Raw genomic sequence first — 21843 nt, forward strand, 5'->3', positions numbered from 1 at the left:
TGAGGAAACAGGAAGACTGCAGAAGTACTTGACAGATTGGGAGAATGTGCAAGGAAGTGGCAATTGAAACACAATGTTGGAAAATGCATGGTTACGCACTTTCGTAGTGGAAATAAATGGGCAGACTATTTTCTAAACAGGGAGAAAATCCAGGAATCTGAGATGCAAAGGAACTTGGGAGTCCTTAAACACTCTAAAGGTTAACTTGCAGGTTGAGTCGGTGGTGAGGAAGGCAAATGCAATGTTAGCATTCATTTCAAGAGGTCTAGAATACAAAAGCAGGGATGTGATGCTGAGGCTTTATAAAACACTGGTGAGGCCTCACCTTGCGCATTGTGAACATTTTTGGGCTCCCCATCAAAAGGAAGATGCGCTGGCATTGGAGAGGGTTCAGAGGAGGCTCACAAGGATGATTTTAGAAGTGAAAGTTTTATCATACGAGGAACATATGATGGCTCTGGGTTTATACTTACTGGAATTCAGAAGAATAGGGGGTGGGGAACCCTTTTGAATGTTGAAAGGCCTGGACAGAGTAGATGTGGAAAGGATGTTTCCCATGGAGGGGGAGTCTAGGATAGGAGGGCACAGCCTCAGGATGGAGAGGCATCCATTTAAAAAAGACATGCAAAGAAATTTCTTTAGCCAGAAGGTGTGAATTTGTGGAATTTATTACCACAGACCAAGAGCCATCAAATGTTCCACGTATGATCACCCTTTCATTCCCAGAATCATCCTTGTGAACCTCCTCTGGCCCCTCTCCAACGCCAGCACATCTTTTCTGAGATGAGGAGCACAAAACTGTTCACAATAGTCAAGGTGAGGCCTCACCAGTGCCTTATAAAGCCTCAGCATCACATCCCTGCTCTTGTATTCTAGACCTCTTGAAATTAATGCTAACATTGCATTTGCCTTTCTCACCACTGACTCAACCTGCAAGTTAACCTTCAGGGTGTTCTGCACAAGGACTCCCGAGTCCCTCTGCATCTCTGATTCCTAGATTTTCTCCCCATTGAGAGAACAATCCGCACATTTATTTCTGCAACTAAAGTGCATGACCATGTACTTTCCAACATGCTATTTCATTTGTCACTCTCTTGCCCATTCTCCTGATCTGTCTAAGTCCTTCTGCACCCTACCTGCTTCCTCAACAGCCTACCTGCCCCTCCACCAATCTTCGTATCATCTGCAAACTTGACAACAAAGCCATCTATTCTATCATCTAAAAACACAAAATGCTAGCAGAACTCAACAGGCCAGACAGCATCTATAGCAGGAGGTAGTGACGACGTTTCGGGCCGAAACCCTTCATCAGGAGTGAAGTAACATGGGATGGTCAAGGGGGGATAAGAAGTGGGGGGAGGGATAAAGTAGAGAGCTAGGAAGTGATAGGCTGGAGGGAAATGGGCTGGGGGAAGGTGGAGAATTATGGGAAATAAAAGAGAAAGAAAGGTAGGGCTGGGGGGAGATTATAGTGAGGGGGGAAAAAAGAGAGAGAAAGAGAACCAGACTGAAATAATAGATAGGGATGGGGGTAAGGGGGGGCAGGGGTATCAACGGAGGTCTGTGAGTTGGATGTTCATGCTGGCAGGTAGGAGGTTACCCAGGCAGGAGATAAGGTATTGCTCCATCGACCTGCGCGCGGCCTCATCTTGACAGCAGAGGAGGCCATGGACAGACATGTCGGAGTGGGAGTGGTCTGTGGAATTGAAGTGTGTGGCCACAGGGAGATCCCGCCTCTGCTGGAGGACTGAGCACCGGTGTTCGGCAAAACAGTCTCCCAGTCTGCGGCGGGTCTCCCCAATGTATAAATGGCCACATCGGGAGCACCGGATACAGTATATCACCCCAGTTGACTCGCAGGTGAAGTGGTGCATCACCTGAAAGGCCTGTCAGGTGCCCCACACTTCTTCCCTCAGCACCATCCTAGGCCCCCGACAGTCCTTTCAGGTGAGGCACCACCTCATTCTCCTGCACAAGCCGAAGTCATCCAGCTGCTGCTCCAGATCCCTAACACGGTCTTCAAGGAGTTGCAGCTGGATGCACCACGCAGATGTAACTCGCTGGGTGATTTTGAGCCTCCCAGGACTCCAACATCTGGCATGAAGAACCCACAACAGCCATTTACTACACTAAGTACAGCAAGAGAGAGAAATAAAGGGAACCTTAACAGAAACTTACCCCCAGCCAAAGCCTCTTTTGAGTCCAATTTAGGTATGTTGTCCAATTTAGGAATGTAGTGTCAAACTGATGAAAATAGAGCAGTAGATGTGGTGTATTTGTATTTTAGTAATGTGATTGACTATGTTCCACATGACAATCTCATCCTGAAAATCTGGAGGCATGGGATCATAGAAATGGCTGGATGGATTCTAAAATTGGCTTGTTGACAGAAGGCAGAGAGTGGTTGCAGATGGAACATATTCTGGCTGGAGTTGGTGATCAGTGGCATTCGATGGGGATTTGTTCTGGGACCCCTGCTCTCTGTGATTTTTATAAGTGTTTTGGATGAGGAAGTGGAAGGGTGGGTTAGTAAGTTTACAGATGACATAAAGGTTGTATATAGTGTAAAAGTTTGTACATTGGGGCATTGTTAGGATGCAGAGCTGGGCTGAGAATAATGAAGGCAGATGCAAAATACTTATTCAGTTTGTTAGTTCAGTCTTTGTGCCCCATTACTACCTTGCCAGTGTAATTTTCTAGTGGTCCGATATCTGCTCTCATCTCTCTTTTACTCTATATATCTGAAATAAGTTTCTGGTATTCTCTTTGATATTGTTGACAAGCTTACTTTCATTTTTCATCTTTTCCCTCCTTATGGGGTTTTTAGTTGCTTTCTTTTGGTTTTTAAAAACTTCCAAATCCTCAAACTTCCTATAATTTTGGCTCTATTATATGCATTATCTTTGGCTTTTATGTTTAACCAGGATGCTTCCTGGATTAGAGAACATGTCTTATGAGAAAAGGTTGAACAAGCCAAGAGTTTTCTCTTTGGAGGATAAGAGGTGACCTGATAGAGGTGTACAAAATGCTAAGAGGCACAGATAGAGTGGGCAGCCAGAGGCTTTTTCACTGAGTGTCAATGGCTAAGAGGACATCTGTTTAAGGTGAGTGGAAGAAAGTTCAGGGGTGATGTTAGAGGAAGATTTTTTACACAGAGAGTGTGTGGATGTTTGGAACACCCTGCCATGGGTGGTGATACAGGCCAATACATCAGGGACATTTAAGGTACTGTTGGGCTCAAGTTATGCCCTGTGTTCGTTTGGAAGAGAGACAACCGACACCTGATTATAGTGAAACGTGGCTTTATTTGCAGAATCGTAACTGGCACAGCGAATCCACGGAGTCGCTGGAGAAGGCGCGCGTTCCGACTTCCCCTTACAATCTGCTCTTATTTATACCCCTTTTCCCCCCAGCACAGCCCCCCGCTACATATTAGGTAATATCGGGCACTTGTGTCCATCTTATTGGCCCGATGCCATACACTCACGAGTTACCTGTTTCTTTTGTTTACTGAATCGCGTGACACTAGTAGTTTCGGTGTAGCGGAATCCCCAGTTTCGCTTCCCCCCCTCCCTTGCATTCCGGTCTCCTAATATTACGTGAGCCACTCCTGACCTGTAATGGCAGTCTCGAATTAACCCTAACATTAACCCTAACACTCCCTCCCTTGGCCTCCCAGAGGCCACATCCCTTACAATCTTTTCCGCGGCTGCCGGGATCAGGCAGGGAGGTGAGCGTCCCCCAGCACTCTTTGGCGTGTCCTCCCTATTTGCTTATCCTGATTTGTCCGACCTAGGGTCACAAAATATGGGTAGGGGTTCCCTAAACATCCGCAATTTTTACAAGTAGCATGCAACATTTCAGAAAACTTATTCAAGAACAAATTCACAATCCCCCCCTTGCCATGGTCCATTTCAGTCCGTGTCCTCCCCTTCCACCGGGAACAAGGGTGCCTGGTACGCCGGTGGAGGTCCATTCTTTCCAGTCAAGGCTCGATCTATAGTCCGGATGACTAGGGTCCTGATACAGGGTATGCAACAACAACCACACATGATAAAGACAGCAATTGAAATAGACAGTCCTAGAGCCGACTGTCCCAGAAACGCTCCCCACTTGCCAGAGGTCTTATTTAGCCAGTAGAAAATGATGCCAGTTATTGTCCCCCTCCCTTCTTACCTTTTAATGCCCTGTTGGAGACCTCGGTGACAGGGTATGGACCATGCCACCGTTTTCCGTTCCAGGTGAGCTTCCCCGGCCTCGGAGGAACACTTCCACCCCTACCTTGATGGTGTCCGACCCCTGCGGCTGCTCACTGTTAGATTATTGAACTCGCACAGTTATCAATTTTACCATATTTCTAAAAACTCTCATATACTCTGTTACTCAACACGCAAATGTCTGAGTTTTGGTAACTCGAAATTGAAGTGCTCCATGGCTCCCTAGTACACAGAGAGGATCAAATGTGGGACGGTCGCCTTTCAAAACCTGACCTTCGCGTGGGAGTTTTCTCCTCTTAACAACCAGTCTAAGGTAGGCGCCGTCAGTATCCCTGTGTACTACGGTGTACCGCGACACTTTTCTCCTCACTCCTGAGACTTTTATGCCCATCGTGGGCGGCGGGTACCCTCACTCAGAAGACTTTTCCACGGGCGGAGGATCTTCCTAAAAACAGATAAGAGTTAGTACTTACCAGTCACGATTCTGCACCGGGAATGATCTCTCCCAGGGTAATTTGGGGTTGGTGAGGATCCGTCAGCAGACAAGATCTAACTCAGTGATTTAACTATCTAGTGGAAGTCTTCGATATAACAGGCACTTCCTGACCTTAGTCGAGCTTGCGGCCGCAAGTTGTCTGCTGTCGGACCCGCCAGCCTGTGTTGTCTCTCCCTCCCCACGTCGGGGTCACCAAATGTTGGGCTTGAAATTCTGCCCTGTGTTCGTTTAGGAAGAGAGACAACCAACACCGGAATATTACAAAACTTGGGTTTATTGCAGAATTCGTAACTAGCACAGCGAATCCACGGAGTCGCTGGAGAAGGCGCGTGTTCCGACTTCCCCTTACAATCTGCTCTTATTTATACCCCTTTTCCCCCCAGCACAGTCCCCCGCTACATATTAGGTAATATCGGGCACTTGTGTCCATCTTATTGGCCCAATGCCATACACTCACGAGTTACCTGTTTCTTTTGTTTACTGAATCGCGTGACACTAGTAGTTTCGGTGTAGCGGAATCCCCAGTTTCACTTCCCCCCCTCCCTCGCATTCCGGTCTCCTAATATTACGTGAGCCACTCCTGACCTGTAATGGCAGTCTCGAATTAACCCTAACATTAACCCTAACAGTACTCTTAGATAGGCACATGGACAGTTATGGGCTGTGTAGGAGGGTGGTGTTAGATTGATTGTGGAGTAGGTTTCTATAGTTTGGCCAAAGGGCCTGTACTGTGCTAGGCTGCTCTGTTGTCATGTTAACGTATTGGTGGAGTGCACAATTTAGGAATCACATGGTTATTTGGACTTTATTCCAACAAGAGTAGAGATGTCAGCTCCAATTACCCTGGTGAGGCCATGCCTGGTGTATTGTGATCAGATCTCGCAGCGACAGGAAAGAGACCATGTCACAGATCTCTGGGCTGTGAGATAGTCCTGTGAGCAGTGATTAGGCAGATTGGCTATATACTGTCTGAGAGGAGAAAGGGGAGGCATTGAAATGTTAAAAACTCTTCCAGATCTGGACAGGGTATAGGGGAGGGGAGAGAAAGAGGAGGAGTTGCGAAGAGGAGGGAAGGGGAGGAGGAGGTAAGGGAAGAGGTGGAGAAGGAGGAGGGGAGAGTTGTGAAGGGAAAGCAGGAGGGAAGTGTTGGAGGGGGAGGTGATAGAGGAGGGGAAGGAAGGGGAGGGAATGGGAGGGAGGGGGAGAGGAGGAACTAGAAGACGTGGTAGCCAAGTGGAAAGCAATCTGACTGATGTTTCTTTGTTGATCTCAGGGAATGCTGATTGAAGGCCCTCCTGGATTAGCTGGACCCACGGTAAGGAGCTTTGAACCCACTTCATTTCCTTACAGTCATGGGCAGCCCAGCGTATCGGAAGAAACATGGACCATTAACAGAGTCATGGGTCTCTGATGATGAGTGCACTGGGGGAGCGAGCAGAGGAAATATGGACTATTAACAGGTTTTGCTTATTTTCTGGCAAGGCAGACATTTCCTTTCTGAGTGAGGAAGTTTCCCCTCATGTTCCCTTTAAACTGTTCACCTTTCACCCTTAACCCATGACCTCTGGTTGTAGTCCCACACAACCTCAGTGGAAAAAGTCTGCTTGATTTACCCCATCTATACCACTCATAATTTTGAATACCTCTGTCAAATCTCCCTCAATCTTCCATGTTAGAACCATAGAAAACCTACAGCCCAATACAGGCCCTTCGGCCCACAAAGCTGTGTCAAAAATGTCCTTAACTTAGAAATTACCTACAGTTACCCATAGCCCTCTATTTTTCTAAGCTCCATGTACTTATCCAGGAGTCTCCTAAAAGACCCTATCGTATCTGCCTCCACTACCATTGCCGGCAGCCCATTCCACGCACTCACCACTCTCTGAGTAAAAAAACTTACCCCTGACATCTCCTCTGTACCTACTCCCCAGCACCTTAAACCTGTGCCCTCTTGTGGCATCCATTTCAGCCCTGGCAAAAAGCCTCTGACTATCCACACGATCAATGCCTCTCATCATCTTATACACCTCTATCAGGTCACCTCTCATCCTCCATCACTCCAAGGAAAAAAGGCCTGTTTTCATAAGGCATGCTCCCCAATCCAGGCAACATCCTTGTAAATCTCTTCTGCACCCTTTCTATGATTTCCACATCCTTCCTGTAATGAGGCGACCAGAACTGACCACAGTACTCCAAGTGGGGTCTGACCAGAGTCCTATATAGGTGCAACATTACCTCTCAGCTCCTAAACTCAATACCATGATTGATGAAGGCCAATGTACCGTATGCTTTCTTAACCATAGAGTCAACCTGCGTAGCAGCTTTGTGTGTCCTATGGACTTGGGCCCCAAGATCCCTCTGATCCTCCACACTGCCAAGAGTCTTACCATTAATACTATATTCTGCCATCATATTTGACCTACCAAAATGAACCACCTTATGTTCTAGGTAGTGAAGTTCTAACCCATTCCTATGACTCAGGTCCTCCAGTCCCAGCAACATCCTTGTAAATTTTCTCTGTATTCTTTCAATCTTATTTACAACTTCCCTGTAGGTAGGTAACCAAAATTGACACAATACTCCAAGTTAGGCCTCCACAATATCTTATACAATTTCATCATAACATCCCAACTCCTGTACTCAGTACATTGATTTATCAAGACCAATGTGCCAAAAGCTTTCTTTACAACTCTATCTACCCATGACACCCCTTTTAAGGAATTATGGATCTGTATTCCCAGATCCCTTTGTTCCACTGCACTCCTCAGTGCCCCACTGTTCACTGTGTAAGTCCTCCCAAAATACAACCCCTCACACTGAGTTTTACACTACATCTCCCATTCCATTTTCCATATTTTTCCAGCTGGACCAGATCCCACTGCAAACTTTGATAGTCTTCCTCACTCTCCAATATATCCTAAACCTTGCTGATCCAGTGAATCACATTATCATCCAGGTTACTGATCTGGATGACAAACAACAATGGACCCAGCACCGATCCCTGCAGCACTCCACTAGTCACAGGCTTCCAGTCAGAGAGGCAACCATCTATTACGAATATCTGGCTTCTTCCACAAAGTCAATGTTTAATCCAATTTACTACCTCATTTGAATGCTGAACAGCTGTACTTTCTTGACCACCCTCCCTTGGTGGACCTTGTTAAATGCCTTGCTAAACTCCATGTAGCCAACATCCACTGCCTTGCCTTCATCAGCTTTCCAAAGTTCCATGGTTTATATCCAATGATGGGGAAGAAACAATTATATATTTCCCAATCAGGATGTTGGGGTCTTGGGGAACTTTTATAATCATGGAGAGATACAGCATAGACCATTCAGCCCATCTAGTCTGTGCCAACAATCAGCCATCCATTGACACCAATCCCTCACTGATTCCATTCCATTCTCCCCACATTCCCATCAACTCCCCCCCCCCAGATTCCAACCCTCACCCTCACATTGGGGACAACTTATATTGGCCAATTAACCCACTGACCTGCACGTCTTTGGGATGTGTGAGGGAAATGGAGCACCTGGGGAAAACCCACATGGTCACAGGGAGCACATGCAAACTCTACACAGACAGCGCCAGAGGTGGTGATTGAACCCATGGCTGTGAGGCAGTGGCTCAACTCGCTGTGCCACTGTGCTGCTCTACCTAAGGAAAGACGTACATGTGTTAAGGGGAGTGCAAGGGTTGAGAGGTCATAATGTAATACAGCACAAAAACAGGCCCTTCGGCCTATCATGACCTTGCTGTCTAATTTTTTGCCCATCCACATTAGGACCATATCCTTGCCCATTCAAGGGTCTGTTTAAATATCTCCTAAACACAGTGATTGTATCTAACTCCATCACCTCCTCTGCCTTTCCAAAGGGTCATGAGTCCTATCCCTCAAAATTTTCTCCACCAGCCTAGCCTACCTGGATGACCACAGCTGCCATTCTTCATGAGCCATTCTCCCTGGCACTGCCCTATGGCCAACAGTGATGCAAAAATATCCAGCATCACAGCAACCTCCTCCCTGCTTCGCAGAATAACCTTGGATATTTCTTATCTAGCCCTGGAGATTTAGAACAGGGAACATTACAGAACAGGTACATGCCCTTCAGCCCGTCATGTATATGCTGACTCTGATGCCAAATTCAGTGAATCTCACCTGGTTCATCCATTTCCTGTATATTCATGTTGTTTAAATCCCTCAATCAATTGTTTACAGGCAGCACACTCTCTGTTTAAAAAACACTTGCCCCACACATCTCCTTTGACCTTTCTCCCTCTCACCTTAAACCTATACTCTCTAGTATTTGATATCTCCATTCTGGGACAAAGATTCTATCTATCTCTATCGCAATTTCATAAACCTTGATCAGATCTCCTTTCAAACTCTGACGCTCCAAAGAAAGCAACCCAAGTTTGTCCAATAGATCTCATCACACTCAGGGGATTCATCCACCACAATGTTTTTCTGGAGTCGCAGCATCTCCTTCTCCTAGGTATCAATACATAGTGGAATATTAGCACCCCCTCCCTGACCTCATTCTCTTCCATATTCTTCAAGTTGATGAGTGTGCATTTAATACTTCTGGCTCCAGACATATATCCTCTCCTTTCTCCTAGAGTGGACTTACTCTTCCCTTAAGACCATAAGCTATAGGAGCAGAATTAGGCCATTTAGTCCATCGTGTCTCCTCCACCATTTCATCATGGCTGATCCGATTTCTCTCTCAGCCCCAATCTGCTGTCTTCTCCCCATATCCCTTCAAACCTCTGCCTTAAATGTTTGTAAAGACCTAGCCTCCACAGCTGCTGATGACAATGAATTCCAGAGATTCACCACTCTCTGGCTAAAGAAATTCCTTCTCATTTCTATTCTAAAAGGTCGCCCCTTTATTCTGAGGCTGTGTCCTCTGGTTGTAGACTCTCCCACCAGAGGGAACATCCTCTCCACATCCACTCTATCAAGAGCTTTCACCATTTGATAGATTTCAATTAGGTCACGTGGAGAGGATGTTTTCTCTGGTGGGAGAGTCTACGACCAGAGGACACAGCCTCAGAATTTAGTGAATCCAGGCCCAGAGCCAAAAAACGCTCTTCATATAACAAGCTGTTCAATCCTGGAATCATGTTTGTGAACAAACTCTGAACCCTCTCCAGTTTCAGCAATCCTTTCTAAGAGGATCAAAACTGATAACAATAATCCAAGTGAGGCTTCACAGGTGCTTTATAAAGCCTTTACATTACATCCTTGCATTTATATTCTAGTCCTCATGAAATGAATGTTAATATCTCATTTGCCTTCCTCACTGTAGACTCAACCTGCAAATTAACCTTTAGGGAATCCTGCACAAGGACTCCCATGTCCCTTTGCACCTCAGATCTTTGAATTTTCTCTCCATTTAGAAAATAGTTAACCTTTTTATTTCTTTTACCAAAGTGCATGACTGGACACTTCCCAACATTCCATTTCATCTGTCATTTCTTTACCCATTCTCCTAATCTGTCTAAGTCCTTCTGTAGCCTTTCTACTTCCCCAAAACTACTTGCCTTTCCATCTTTCTTCATATCATCTGCAAATTTTGCAACAAAACAATCAATTCCATCATCCAAGTCATTAACGTATAAAGTAACAAGAAGTGGACCCATCACAGATCCCTATAGAACACCACAAGTCATCAGCAATCAACCAGAAAAGGCTCCCTTTATTCCCACTCTTTGCCTCTTGCCAACCATCCACTGCTTTATCCATGCTAGTATCCTTCCTTTACTACCACAGGCTCTTGCTAAGCAGCCTCATGTGTGACACTTTGTCAAAGGCATCTGAAAATCCAAGTACACAACATCAACTGATCCTCTTTTGTCCATCCTGCTTATTATTTCTTCAAAGAATTCCAACAGATTTGTCAGGCAAGATTTTCCCTTGAGGAAACCATACTGAATATTTTTATCATTTGCCTCCAAGTACCTCAAAACCACATCCTTAATTGACTCCAACTTCTTCCCAACCACAGAGGTCAGACTAACTGGCTTATGATTTCCTTTCTTCTGCTTCTTTCCCTCCTTGGAGTGTGATGTGACATTGGCAGTCTTCTGGAACCATTTCGGAATCTAGTGACTCTTGAAAGATTATTATTAATGCCCCCACAATCTCTTCAGACACCTCTTTCAGAGCCCTAGAGTGTAGACTATCTGTTCCAGGTGATTTATCTACCTTCAGACCTTTCAGTTTCCCAAGAACTTTTTCCTTAGTAATGACAACTTCACACACTTCTGAACTCCGGCACTCTGGAACGTCCACCATACTTCTAATGTCTTCCACAGTGAAGACTAATGCAAATTACTTATTCAGTTCATCTGCCATTTCCTTGTCCCCCATTACTACCTCTCTAGCATTGTTTTTCAGTGGTCCAATATCCACTCTCACCTCTCTTTTAAACTTTGTATCTGAAGAAACTTCCGGCATCCTCTTTAAGATTATTGACTAGCTTTCTTTCATATTCCATCTTTATCTTCTTAATTATTTTTTCAGTTGCGTTCTGTTGGTTTTTTAAAACTCCCCAATCCTCTAACTTCCCACTAATTTTTGCTCTATTATATGCTCTCTCTTTGGCTTTTATGTTTGCTTTGACTTATTTTGTTAGCCATGGTTGTGTCATCTTGCCTTTAGGATACCTCCTCCTTTTTGGGTTGTATATATCCTGCACCTTCCATATTGCTTCCAGAAATTTCAATCATTGCTGCTCTGTTGTCATCCCTGCTGGTGTTCTTTTCCAATCAATTCTGACCTCATGCCCCTGCAATTCCCATTATTCCACTGTAATAATTATATATCTGATTTTAGCTGCTTCTTCTCAAATTTCAGGGTGAATTTGCTCATATTATGATCACTTTCCCCTAAGGTTTCTTTTACCTTAAGCTCTCTAGATAATTCCAGTTCATTGCACAACACCCAATTCAGAATAACAAATCCTCTAGTGTTTTCAACCATGAGCTACTCTAAAAACCCATCTCATAGGCATTCTAGAAACTTCCCCTCCTGGATTCCAGCAGCAACCTGATTTTCCCAATCTACTTGCATATTGAAATCCTCTTTGACTATTGTAACATTGTCCTTTTGGCGTGCTGTTTCTTTCTTCCGATGTAATTTGTAGAACACATCATTACTACTGTTTGGGCACCTGTATATAAGCCCCATCAGGGTCTTTTTATGCTTGCAGTTCCTTAGCTCTATTCACAATGATTCAACACCTTCCAATCCTATGTCATCTCATTCTAATGATTTGATTTCATTTTTTACCACCAGATCCATGCTACTCCCTCTGACTTATTCCCTATCCTTTCAACACAATGTGTATCCTATTACCTCATCACCTTCTTGATATTAAATACAGTACTTGAGATTTTCCTTAATTTCACTTGCCCAAGGCATTTCATAACCCCTTGTCAATCCCCCCACCCCCCCACCCCTGATTCCCAGTTTAAGTTCTAGAGACATAGAAACATAGAAAACCTGCAGCACAATACAGGCCCTTCAGCCCACAAAGTTGCGCCGAACATGTCCCTACCTTAGAAATTACTAGGCTTACCCATAGCCCTTTATTTTTCTAAGCTCCATGTACCTATCCAAAAGTCTCTTAAAAGACCCTATCATATCCGCCTCCACCACTGTTGCCGGCAGCCCATTCCACTCACTCACCACTCTCTGAGTAAAAAAACTTACCCCTGACATCTCTGCTGTACCAACTCCCCAGCACCTTAAACCTGTGTCCTCTTGTGGTAGCCATTTCAGCCCTGGGAAAAAGCCTCTGACTATCCACACGATCAATGCCTCTCATCATCTTATACACCTATTCTCTCCTATAGTTCTCTCCTATTCTTTGTTTTCTTTCTAGACCCTATTTGATTTCAGCTTCCTAGATGTCTTTTTTCCTTCTTCCTTTTGACTAACTTTACAACATCTCTCATCGCTCTTTATCCAATCCTTCAGAATCTTACCATCCTGGTCTTCCTTATTCTGATCAGCTGGTCTTTAAATAACTCCTACATGTCTGATATGGACTTGTCTGTTATCACCTGCTTTGTCCTCTCCCCCCGGCACCTGCTCCCGGTCAACTCTCTCCCTGGCACCTGCTCTTGGTCAACTCTCCCCGGCACCTGCTCCCGGTCAACTCCCCCCAGCACCTGCTCTCAGTCTCCTCTCCCCGGCACCTGATCTCGGTTTTCAAGTTGGACTGTCCACAAACCCTCCTGGATTCACCTAACAAATTCTGCCCAGTTTAGCTCTTCTGCACTAAGGGAGCAGTCAATATTGGCAAAGTTGAAGTCACCCACTCTGGTAACCCTAATGGTTTTACATCTTTGCATAATCTGTCTACATATCTGTTCCTCAATCCTCCACTGCCTGTTGGGAGGTATCTCATATAACCACACCAGAGTGAATGTACCTTTCTTTTCCCTGAGTTCTATCCAGATTACTTCAGTGGATGAGGCCTCTGTGTTCTTTCCAAGTTCCCTCTGATCAGGAGTGCATTTCTCCATCTCTTTTACATCTATCTGAACTTTCTAACTTTCAGAACATCAAACAGCTAGTCCTGTCCCTCTCACAGCCAAGTCTCCGTAATGGCCACAGCATCGTACCTTCATGTGCTGAGTTCCTCCAGCATTTTGAGTATGTTCCTTCTCTTTTAACTCTGTTTAAAAGGTCGCCAATCACAGGTCCTGCCTTACACTGTAGAAATTGGCCCTCGTCCAGTCTAAGACTTTACTCTGGCACTCTTTCCCTTTCACTGCGCACCTTGAGGCTGACAGGATCATGACCATGATCCACAAGTGACACTTCCACCATCTGTCCAGTTGCATTTCCAAAGATAAGGCTGAGCACTGGCCTATCTTTTGCAGGATCCCCTACACATTGTCTCTAAGAGGATTTAACAAATCTCACCCCAGTCCAAGTCAGTATTGGGGAAGTTAAAGTCCCCCTCTATCACCCTCAGGCTGTCACACCTTTTTGGGATTGGTCTACATGTCTGCTGATCCACCTATGTTCCCTCCGGGATAACCTCCCCAGACATCGTAGTGATTGTGTTCACAGGACCTTTCACCACCACGTCCACAGCCCCTCTTCACTACTACTGTCACACAGATTGCCCTCTCTCCCCCCATTCTGTCTGCTCACTGACTGAGAAGAGAGAAGGCTACAGGGTAAATGAGTGGGGAATGACAGTAATTTGTGAAATGACATCGAATCATAGAATTACTCAGCTTGCAAACAGACCCTTCAGCCCAACTCATCCATGCTGAAGAAGTTTTCCTCTTGAGATAGTCCTGTGTGCCCAAGTCGGAACAGTTCCTATTCACATACCTTTCTAAAGGTAATTAAACACTGTTATTGTCTCCACCTCTACCACCTCCTCATATCCACCACCTTCTGTGTGGAAAAGTTGTCCCTCAATCTATCCCTGTCACCTTAAACCTGTGCCCTCTAGTTTTAGACTCCCCCACCCCGGGGAAGTTGGACCCTCAGTCTGACCCACAGGAAAGGTTTGGTGATTATGTCTGCACCATTATTTTCCACCCCGCACATTGCTGTTTCCACTTCACCCTCTCCCCACCCCCCCAGTCCTCGCCAATGAGAATGTGGCCCTCCCTTCCAGAAGAGTGTGGAGGGGCTCGATCCAATTCCTCAGCGTGGAGGAGGCCAAGTACTTACTGAGCTGTACAAAATTACAAGGGACAGACATGGGGTAGATTGTGGGAAGTAATTTCCTGTAACATAGAACAATACAACACAGTACAGGCCCTTCGGCCCACAATGCTGTGCCGACCCTTAAACCCTGCCTCCCATATAACCCTCCACCTTAAATTCCTCCATATACCTGTCCTGTAGTCTCTTAAATTTCACTACTGTATCTGCCTCCACCACTGACTCAGGTAGTGCATTCCACACACGAAATGCTCTCTGAGTAAAAAATCTTCCTCTAATATCCCCCTTGAACTTTCCACCCCTTACCTCAAAGCCATGTCCTCTTGTACTGAGCAGTGGTGCCCTGGGGAAGAGGTGCTGGCTGTCCACTCTATCTATGCCTCTTAATATCTTGTATACCTCTACCATGTCTCTTCTCATCCTCCTTCTCTCCAAAGAGTAAAGCCCTAGCTCTCTTCATCTCTGATCATAATGCATACTCTCTAAACCAGGCAGCATCCTGGTAAATCTCCTCTGTACCCTTTCCAATGCTTCCACATCCTTCCTATAGTGAACTGGATACAGTACTCCAAGTTTGGCCTAACCAGAGTTTTATAGAGCTGCATCATTACCCTGCAACTCTTAAACTCTATCCCTTGACTTATGAAAGCTAACACCCCATAAGCTTTCTTAACTACCCTACCTACCTGTGAGGCAACTTTCAGGGATCTGTGGACATGTACCCCCAGATCCCTCTGCTCCTCCACACTTCCAAGTATCCTGCCATTTACTTTCTATTCTGACTTGGAGTTTGTCCTTCCAAAGTGTATCACCACACACTTCTCTGGGTTGAACTCCTTCTGCCACTTCTCAGCCCACTTCTGCATCCTATCAATGTGTCTCTGCAATCTTCGACAATCCTCTACACTATGCACAACACCACCAAGCTTTGTGCCGTCTGCAAACTTGCCAACCCATCCTTCCACCCCCACATCCAGGTTGTTAATAGAAATCATGAAAAGATGAGGTCCCAGAACCGATGCTTGTGTGACACCACTAGTCACAACCCTCCAATCTGAATGTACTTGCTCCACCACGACCCTCTGCCTTCTGCAGGCATCCAATTCTGAATCCACCTGGCCAAACTTCCCTGGATCCCATGCCTTCTGACTTACTGAATAAGCCTACCGTGTGGTACATTGTCAAATGCCTTACTAAAATCCATGTAGATCACATCCACTGCACTACCCTCATCTATATGCCTGGTCACCTCCTCAAAGAACTCTATCAGGCTTGTTAGACATGATCTGCCCTTCACAAAGCCATGCTGACTGTCCCTGATCAGAACATGATTCTCTAAATACCCACAGATTCTATCTCTAAGAATCTTTTCCCAAAGCTTTCCCACCACAGACGTAAGGCTCACTGGTCTATAATTACCCGGACAATCCCCACTACCTTTTTTGAACAAGGAGACACCATTCGCCTCCCTCCAATCCTCCTGTACCATTCCCGTGGACAACGAGGCCATAAAGATCCTAGCCAGAGGCTCAGCAACCTCTTCCCTCACCTCATGGAGCAGCCTGGGGAATATTCCATCAGGCCCCAGGGACTTATACATCCTAATGTATTTTAACAACTCCAACACCTCTTCTCCCTTAATATCAATATGCTCCAGAACATCAACCTCGCTCATATTGTCCTCACCGTCATCAAGTTCCCTCTCCTCAGTGAATACTGAAGAGAAGTATTCATTGAGGACCTCGCTCACTTCCACAGCCTTCAGGCACATCTTCCCACTTTTATCTCTAATCGGTCCTACCTTCACTCCTGTCATCCTTTTGTTCTTCACATAATTGAAGAATGCCTCGGGGTTTTCCTTTACCCTACTCGCCAAGGCCTTCTCATGCCCCCTTCTTGCTCTCCTCAGCCCCTTCTTAAGCTCCTTTCTTGCTACCCTATATTCTTCAATAGACACATCTGATCCTTGCTTCCTAAACCTCATGTATGCTGCCTTCTTCCACCTGACTAGATTTTCCACCTCACTTGTCACCCATGGATCCTTCACCCTACCATTCTTTATCTTTCTCACCAGGACAAATTTATCCCTAACATCCTGAAAGAGATCCTTAAACATTGACCACATGTCCATAGTACATTCCCCTGCAAAAACATCATCCCAATTCACACCTGCAAGTTCTAGCCTTATAGCTTCATAATTTGCCCTTCCCCAATTAAAAATTTTCCTGTCCTCTCTGATTCTATCCTTTTCCATGATAATGCTAAAGGTCAGGGAGGGGTGATCACTGTCCCCCAGATGCTCACCCATTGACAGATCTGTGACCTGACCCGGTTTGTTACCTAATACTAGATCTAGTATGGCATTCCCCCTAGTCAGCCTGTCAACATACTGTGACAGGAATCTGTCCTAGACACACTTTACAAACTCTGCTCTGTCTAAACCATTGGAACTAATCAGGTGCCAACCAATATTAGGGAAGTTAAAGTCACCCATGATACCAACCCTGTTATTTTTGCACCTTTCCAATATCTGCCTCCCAATCTGCTCCTCGTTATCTCTGCTGCTACCAGGAGGCCTATAGAATACCCCCAGTAGAGTAACTGCTCCCTTCCTGTTCCTGACTTCCACCCATACTGACTCAAAAGAGGATCCTGCTACATTACCCACCCTTTCTGCCACCCCTCCTCCCCTTTTTCCCCCTTCTTTCCCCTCTTTTCCCTCTTTTAAAGCACTGAAATCCAAGCCAAGTCTCTGTAATGGCCATAGGCATCCGTTAGTCTCATGAGACCATGGATTTGTGCCTTGGAAGGTTTCCAGGGCGTAGGACTGGGCAGGGTTGTATGTGAGACCGGCAGTTGCCCAAGCTGCAAGCCTTCCCCTCTCCATGCCACCGATGTTGTCCAAGGGAAGGGTACTAGGACCGAAGCAGCTTGGCACTGGTGTCATCGCAGAGCAATGTGTGGTTAAGTGCCTTGCTCAAGGACACAACACGCTGCCTCAGCTGAAGCTTGAACCAGTGACCTTCAGATCACTAGACCGATGCCTTATCCATTAGGCCACGTGCCAATACAATTGTAATGCCCACTACATCATAATTCCATGTACGTATCCAAGCTCCCAGTTTGTCACCTTTGTTCTTGATGTTTCTTGCATTGAAGTACATGCACTTTAGCCCTTCTACCTTACTACCTTCACGCCCCTTATTCTGTTTCTCTTTTATCAAAGCCTCTTTATATGTTAGATCTGGCTTTACTCCATGCACTATACTTGCAGCTCTCACATGACCTTTATCCTCCTCCACCTCACCATCTGCTCTAACACTCTGGTTCCTCTCCCCCTGTAAATCTAGTTTAAACCCCCTGGAGCAGCACTAGCAAACCTTCCCGCAAGGATGTTAGTCCCCCTCCAGTTCAGGTGCAACCCATCCCTGGTAACAGAGACCCTGGGTTTAGTGTGAGGGGTAGGGGAAGTAGAGAGGATGTGAGGGAGGTTTATCCTACAGAGTGAGGTTAGAATCTGGTGCTCACTGCCTGAGGGGGTGGTGGGCAGAGATCCTTGCAATGTTGAACAGGTATATGGATGAGCACCTGAATCACCAAGTCAGGGAAGTGTTTGGACAGAGTAAATTGGTTAGTTAGTTATGAAGGACAGCAGGAGATGGCAGACAGAAGTGTTTGTTTCCATGCTGTGTGACTCTGGGCTGGGTTCGGAGGGATGTCTGGGTGGTAGGTTGTTGGATAAAGATGGGAGAGGGAATGTACCGGAGGAACTGGGAACAGCAGCAGCAAGTGGAGTGGATGAATGGCCTGTTCACAGGCTGCAGATTGAGTGTAATGGGAGCTGTCTGGGGCAGCTCTTGCTCTGTCTCGGCACCTCTCTCCATTGCCTGTGCCGTGATCGGGCGGGTTTTACTGAATGGTTTTCACAGCCGTGCATTCCAAATGCTTCTGTTCCCTTTTCACAGGGTCTCCCAGGCTCCCCCGGTCTGATGGGTCCACCCGGCCCTCAAGGTGATCCTGGTCCACGGGTGAGTCACGTTTGCTATTGCTCCACTTCACAGCAGAGATCCCATCTGCAGCCCCTGTCGCTCAGCGCTGGGGTAAATAGGTCAACTTGGAACACAGTACACACCACAGAGAATGGCATTAACTTGCTCTCAGGCAGGATATTAATTCCCTCTGAAGATTAGAATCAGAATCAGGTTTAAAATGTCATAGAATTTGTTGTTTTGTGACAGCAGTATATTGCAAAACATAATAACAATAACAAAGCTATGAATGACATTTAAAAGGATAGATCAAAAAATTAAATTAAATTAGTCGTGCAAAAAGAGTTTTAGGAGCCCAGGAGGTCTGACTCAGCTCCAAGTGCATTTGTGCAAACAAACGTCTTCTCAATAACAAAAATCGCAGAGCACAGAGAGATGGTTTGATTTTATTTTGAGAGAAAGTAGCTTTGAGGTTGTGTGAGCGCTGCTGAAGTGAGGCGCAGCTAGTGTTTGGAAGGGTGGAAAGTTAAGGAGCCCATGTGTAGCCATAGCTACTGGTACGCTTCCTCCTGCATGTTCCCCCGAGAGTCACTCAGCACGCAGCCAAGCGAGAGAGAAAGAAAAAGAATTCTTTGACATATGTTACCGAGTCAGCTTCACACAAACCAGATGTTGGAACTTATTAAAATGCAGAGTTGGGAGCATTTGTCTCTGGCAAGAACCGTCTGTCTCGGCGGATCTCATTTCAGTCTGTGACGCTCCCTGGGATTGAAGGTCTGCTTCTGGTTCGTCGTACGTTGATACAGTTAAGGAATGTCAACATTGGCTGTCACTGGCAGACTCCTCAATACAAGGGCAGCCTGTCTCCTTGGCTGCCCACAAGCACTCTGGCGATTTAGGGCTGTTAATGCCTTTCCATCACAGAGGGCAGAGCCAACCCTGCAGAAAGATTATCAGTACCAATTGCTTATGCAGGGTTTAAACTCAATCCCAAAGCACCACCATCCTCCAGCAGAAAGAATGTGATCTTCACAAATCCAGCCGGAATCTCAGAACCAACCCAAGGGAAACTGTGCACAGCAAGAGCCCATCTCAGCACCTTCAGTGATTCAGTTTAGTTAATTTTGTTTGGCGATGAATATTCATCACCAGATACCAGGAAAACTGCAGTCACATCAACAAATAGTGTGAGGAGATTGGTTCAAACCTCAACAGTGTGTACACATTAACTGCAGATCTAAAACTACCTCCGCACTCTCCCTTAGTGCAGCATCTCCCACAGTGTGACCCCACTCAGTACCACCCCTCCCACAGTGACCCTCCCTCAGTACCACCCCTCCCACAGTGTGACCCACCCTCAGTACCACCCCTCCCACAGTGACCCTCCCTCAGTACCACCCCTCCCACAGTGTGACCCACCCTCAGTACCACCCCTCCCACAGTGTGACCCTCCCTCAGTACCACCCTTCCCACAGTGTGACCCACCCTCAGTACCACCCCTTCCACTGTGAACATCTCTCAGTACCACCCCTCCCACAGTGACCCTCCCTCAGTACCACCCCTCCCACAGTGTGACCCACCCTCAGTACCACCCCTCCCACAGTGTGACCCTCCCTCAGTACCACCCTTCCCACAGTGTGACCCACCCTCAGTACCACCCCTTCCACTGTGAACATCTCTCAGTACCACCCCTCTCACAGTGTGACCCTCCCTCAGTACCACCCCTCCCACAGTGTGACCCACCCTCAGTACCACCCCTCCCACAGTGTGACCCTCCCTCAGTACCACCCCTCCCACAGTGACCCACCCTCAGTACCACCCCTCCCACAGTGTGACCCTCCCTCATTACCACCCTTCCCACAGTGACCCTCCCTCAGTACCAACCCTCCCACAGTGCAACCCGCCCTCAGTACCACACCACCCACAGTGACCCTCCCTCATTACCACCCTTCCCACAGCGTGACCCTCCCTCAGTACCACCCCTCCCACAGTGTGACCCTCCCTCAGTGCCACCCCTCCCCCAGTGTGACCCTCCCTCAGTACCACCCCTCCCACAGTGTAACCCTCCCTCAGTACCACCCCTCTCCCAGTGTGACCTTCCTTCAGTACCACCCCTCCCTCAGTACCAGCCCTCCCACAGTGTGACCCTCCTTCAGTACCACCCCTCCCACAGTGTGACCCTCCCTCAGTGCCACCCCTCCCCCAGTGTGACCCTCCCTCAGTATCTCCTCCCACAGTGTGACCCTCCCTCAGTACCACCCCTCCCACAGTGTGACCCTCCCTCAGCGCCACCACTCCCACAGTGTGACCCTCCCTCAGTACCACCCCTCCCACAGTGTGACCCTCCCTCAGCACCACCACTCCCACAGTGTGACCCTCCCTCAGTACCACCCCTCCCACAGTGTGACTCTCCCTCAGTGGGACCCCACCCCCCCTCAGAACACCCCTCCCAGGGTGTGACTCACTGTATCAACCCTCACCCCTCCCAGGGTGTACCTGCCCTCCCACTGCCTCTGATTGTATTATTACTGAGAAGGCTCTAATGATAATCTTGCACATTGCTTTAAGAGCAGCACACCCAAGTTGTTGGAGGTACTCAACAGGTCAGACAGCATCTATGGAGGGGAATAAATAGTCATTATTTCGGGCCGAGACACTTTTCCCCTCCATAGATGCCGTCTGACCTGTTGTTTCCTCAGTAACTTGTGTGTGTTGCTCTGGATATCCAGCATCTGCAGATTCTCTGGTGTTTTGTGACGAACATTCCTCTCTCCGCTGGCCGTGCAGTGTGGTCATGGACAAGTGGGTGCTGCGAACATGTTCACATCGAGGGGGCATGGGGTGTATGGGGGCTAACCGCACAGTAATGTCTGAGCCAAGGGAGCTAGGTTGCTCACTGTGCAAAGATGGGATATTGGTGCGGCAGGCCTCTGTTATCTAGTCTTTCCTGTTTTTGTTGGGCTGTGCCTGTACTTTCCACAGGTGCTTTTCATGGAGGGAGCGCCTCTGGCAGGGGGACAGAATAGTGGTTTTCTGGAATGTGGGAAGTATGCACTGGTTTCCCTGAGGCTGTGCTCTCTCCTGGCTCGGCCTCTTACTTGACAGGACCATGCTTGCTCTGGGATGTGACGCAATGCCTCTCTCTCCCAACAGGGTCCAATCGGACGAGCCGGACTTCCTGGGGCTGATGGATTACCCGGGCCACCTGGCACAATGCTGATGCTTCCTGTGAGTTTACTGCTTCATAGAACACTGCACCACTACAGCACAGAAACAGGTCTTCAGCCACCTAGTCCGTGCCAAAATATTAATCTGCCTAGTCCCATTGAGCCGACCCTGGACAATAGCCTTCCATACTCCTATGAGCATCTTCTGTCTGAAGTGTTCCTGTACTTCCACCACCCAGGATGCATCCCACTTCCTTACTCTCGAAACCT

At 47.0% G+C, this 21843-nt stretch overlaps 1 protein-coding gene across 2 annotated transcripts in view; it reads left to right on the forward strand.

Moving 5' to 3' along the window:
* col11a1a (collagen, type XI, alpha 1a) overlaps positions 1–21843 on the forward strand; it is a 386832-nt gene that overhangs the window by 119965 nt on the left and 245024 nt on the right. For both annotated transcript variants that reach the window (XM_073062463.1, XM_073062464.1), the window contains 3 exons: positions 5987–6028; positions 18383–18445; positions 21560–21634. In XM_073062463.1, the coding sequence (XP_072918564.1) occupies positions 5987–6028; positions 18383–18445; positions 21560–21634 (180 nt within the window). The remainder of the gene's footprint in view (positions 1–5986; positions 6029–18382; positions 18446–21559; positions 21635–21843) is intronic.

This window comes from Hemitrygon akajei, chromosome 12 (assembly GCF_048418815.1).
Source record: "Hemitrygon akajei chromosome 12, sHemAka1.3, whole genome shotgun sequence".
Taxonomy (NCBI): Eukaryota; Metazoa; Chordata; class Chondrichthyes; order Myliobatiformes; family Dasyatidae; genus Hemitrygon; species Hemitrygon akajei.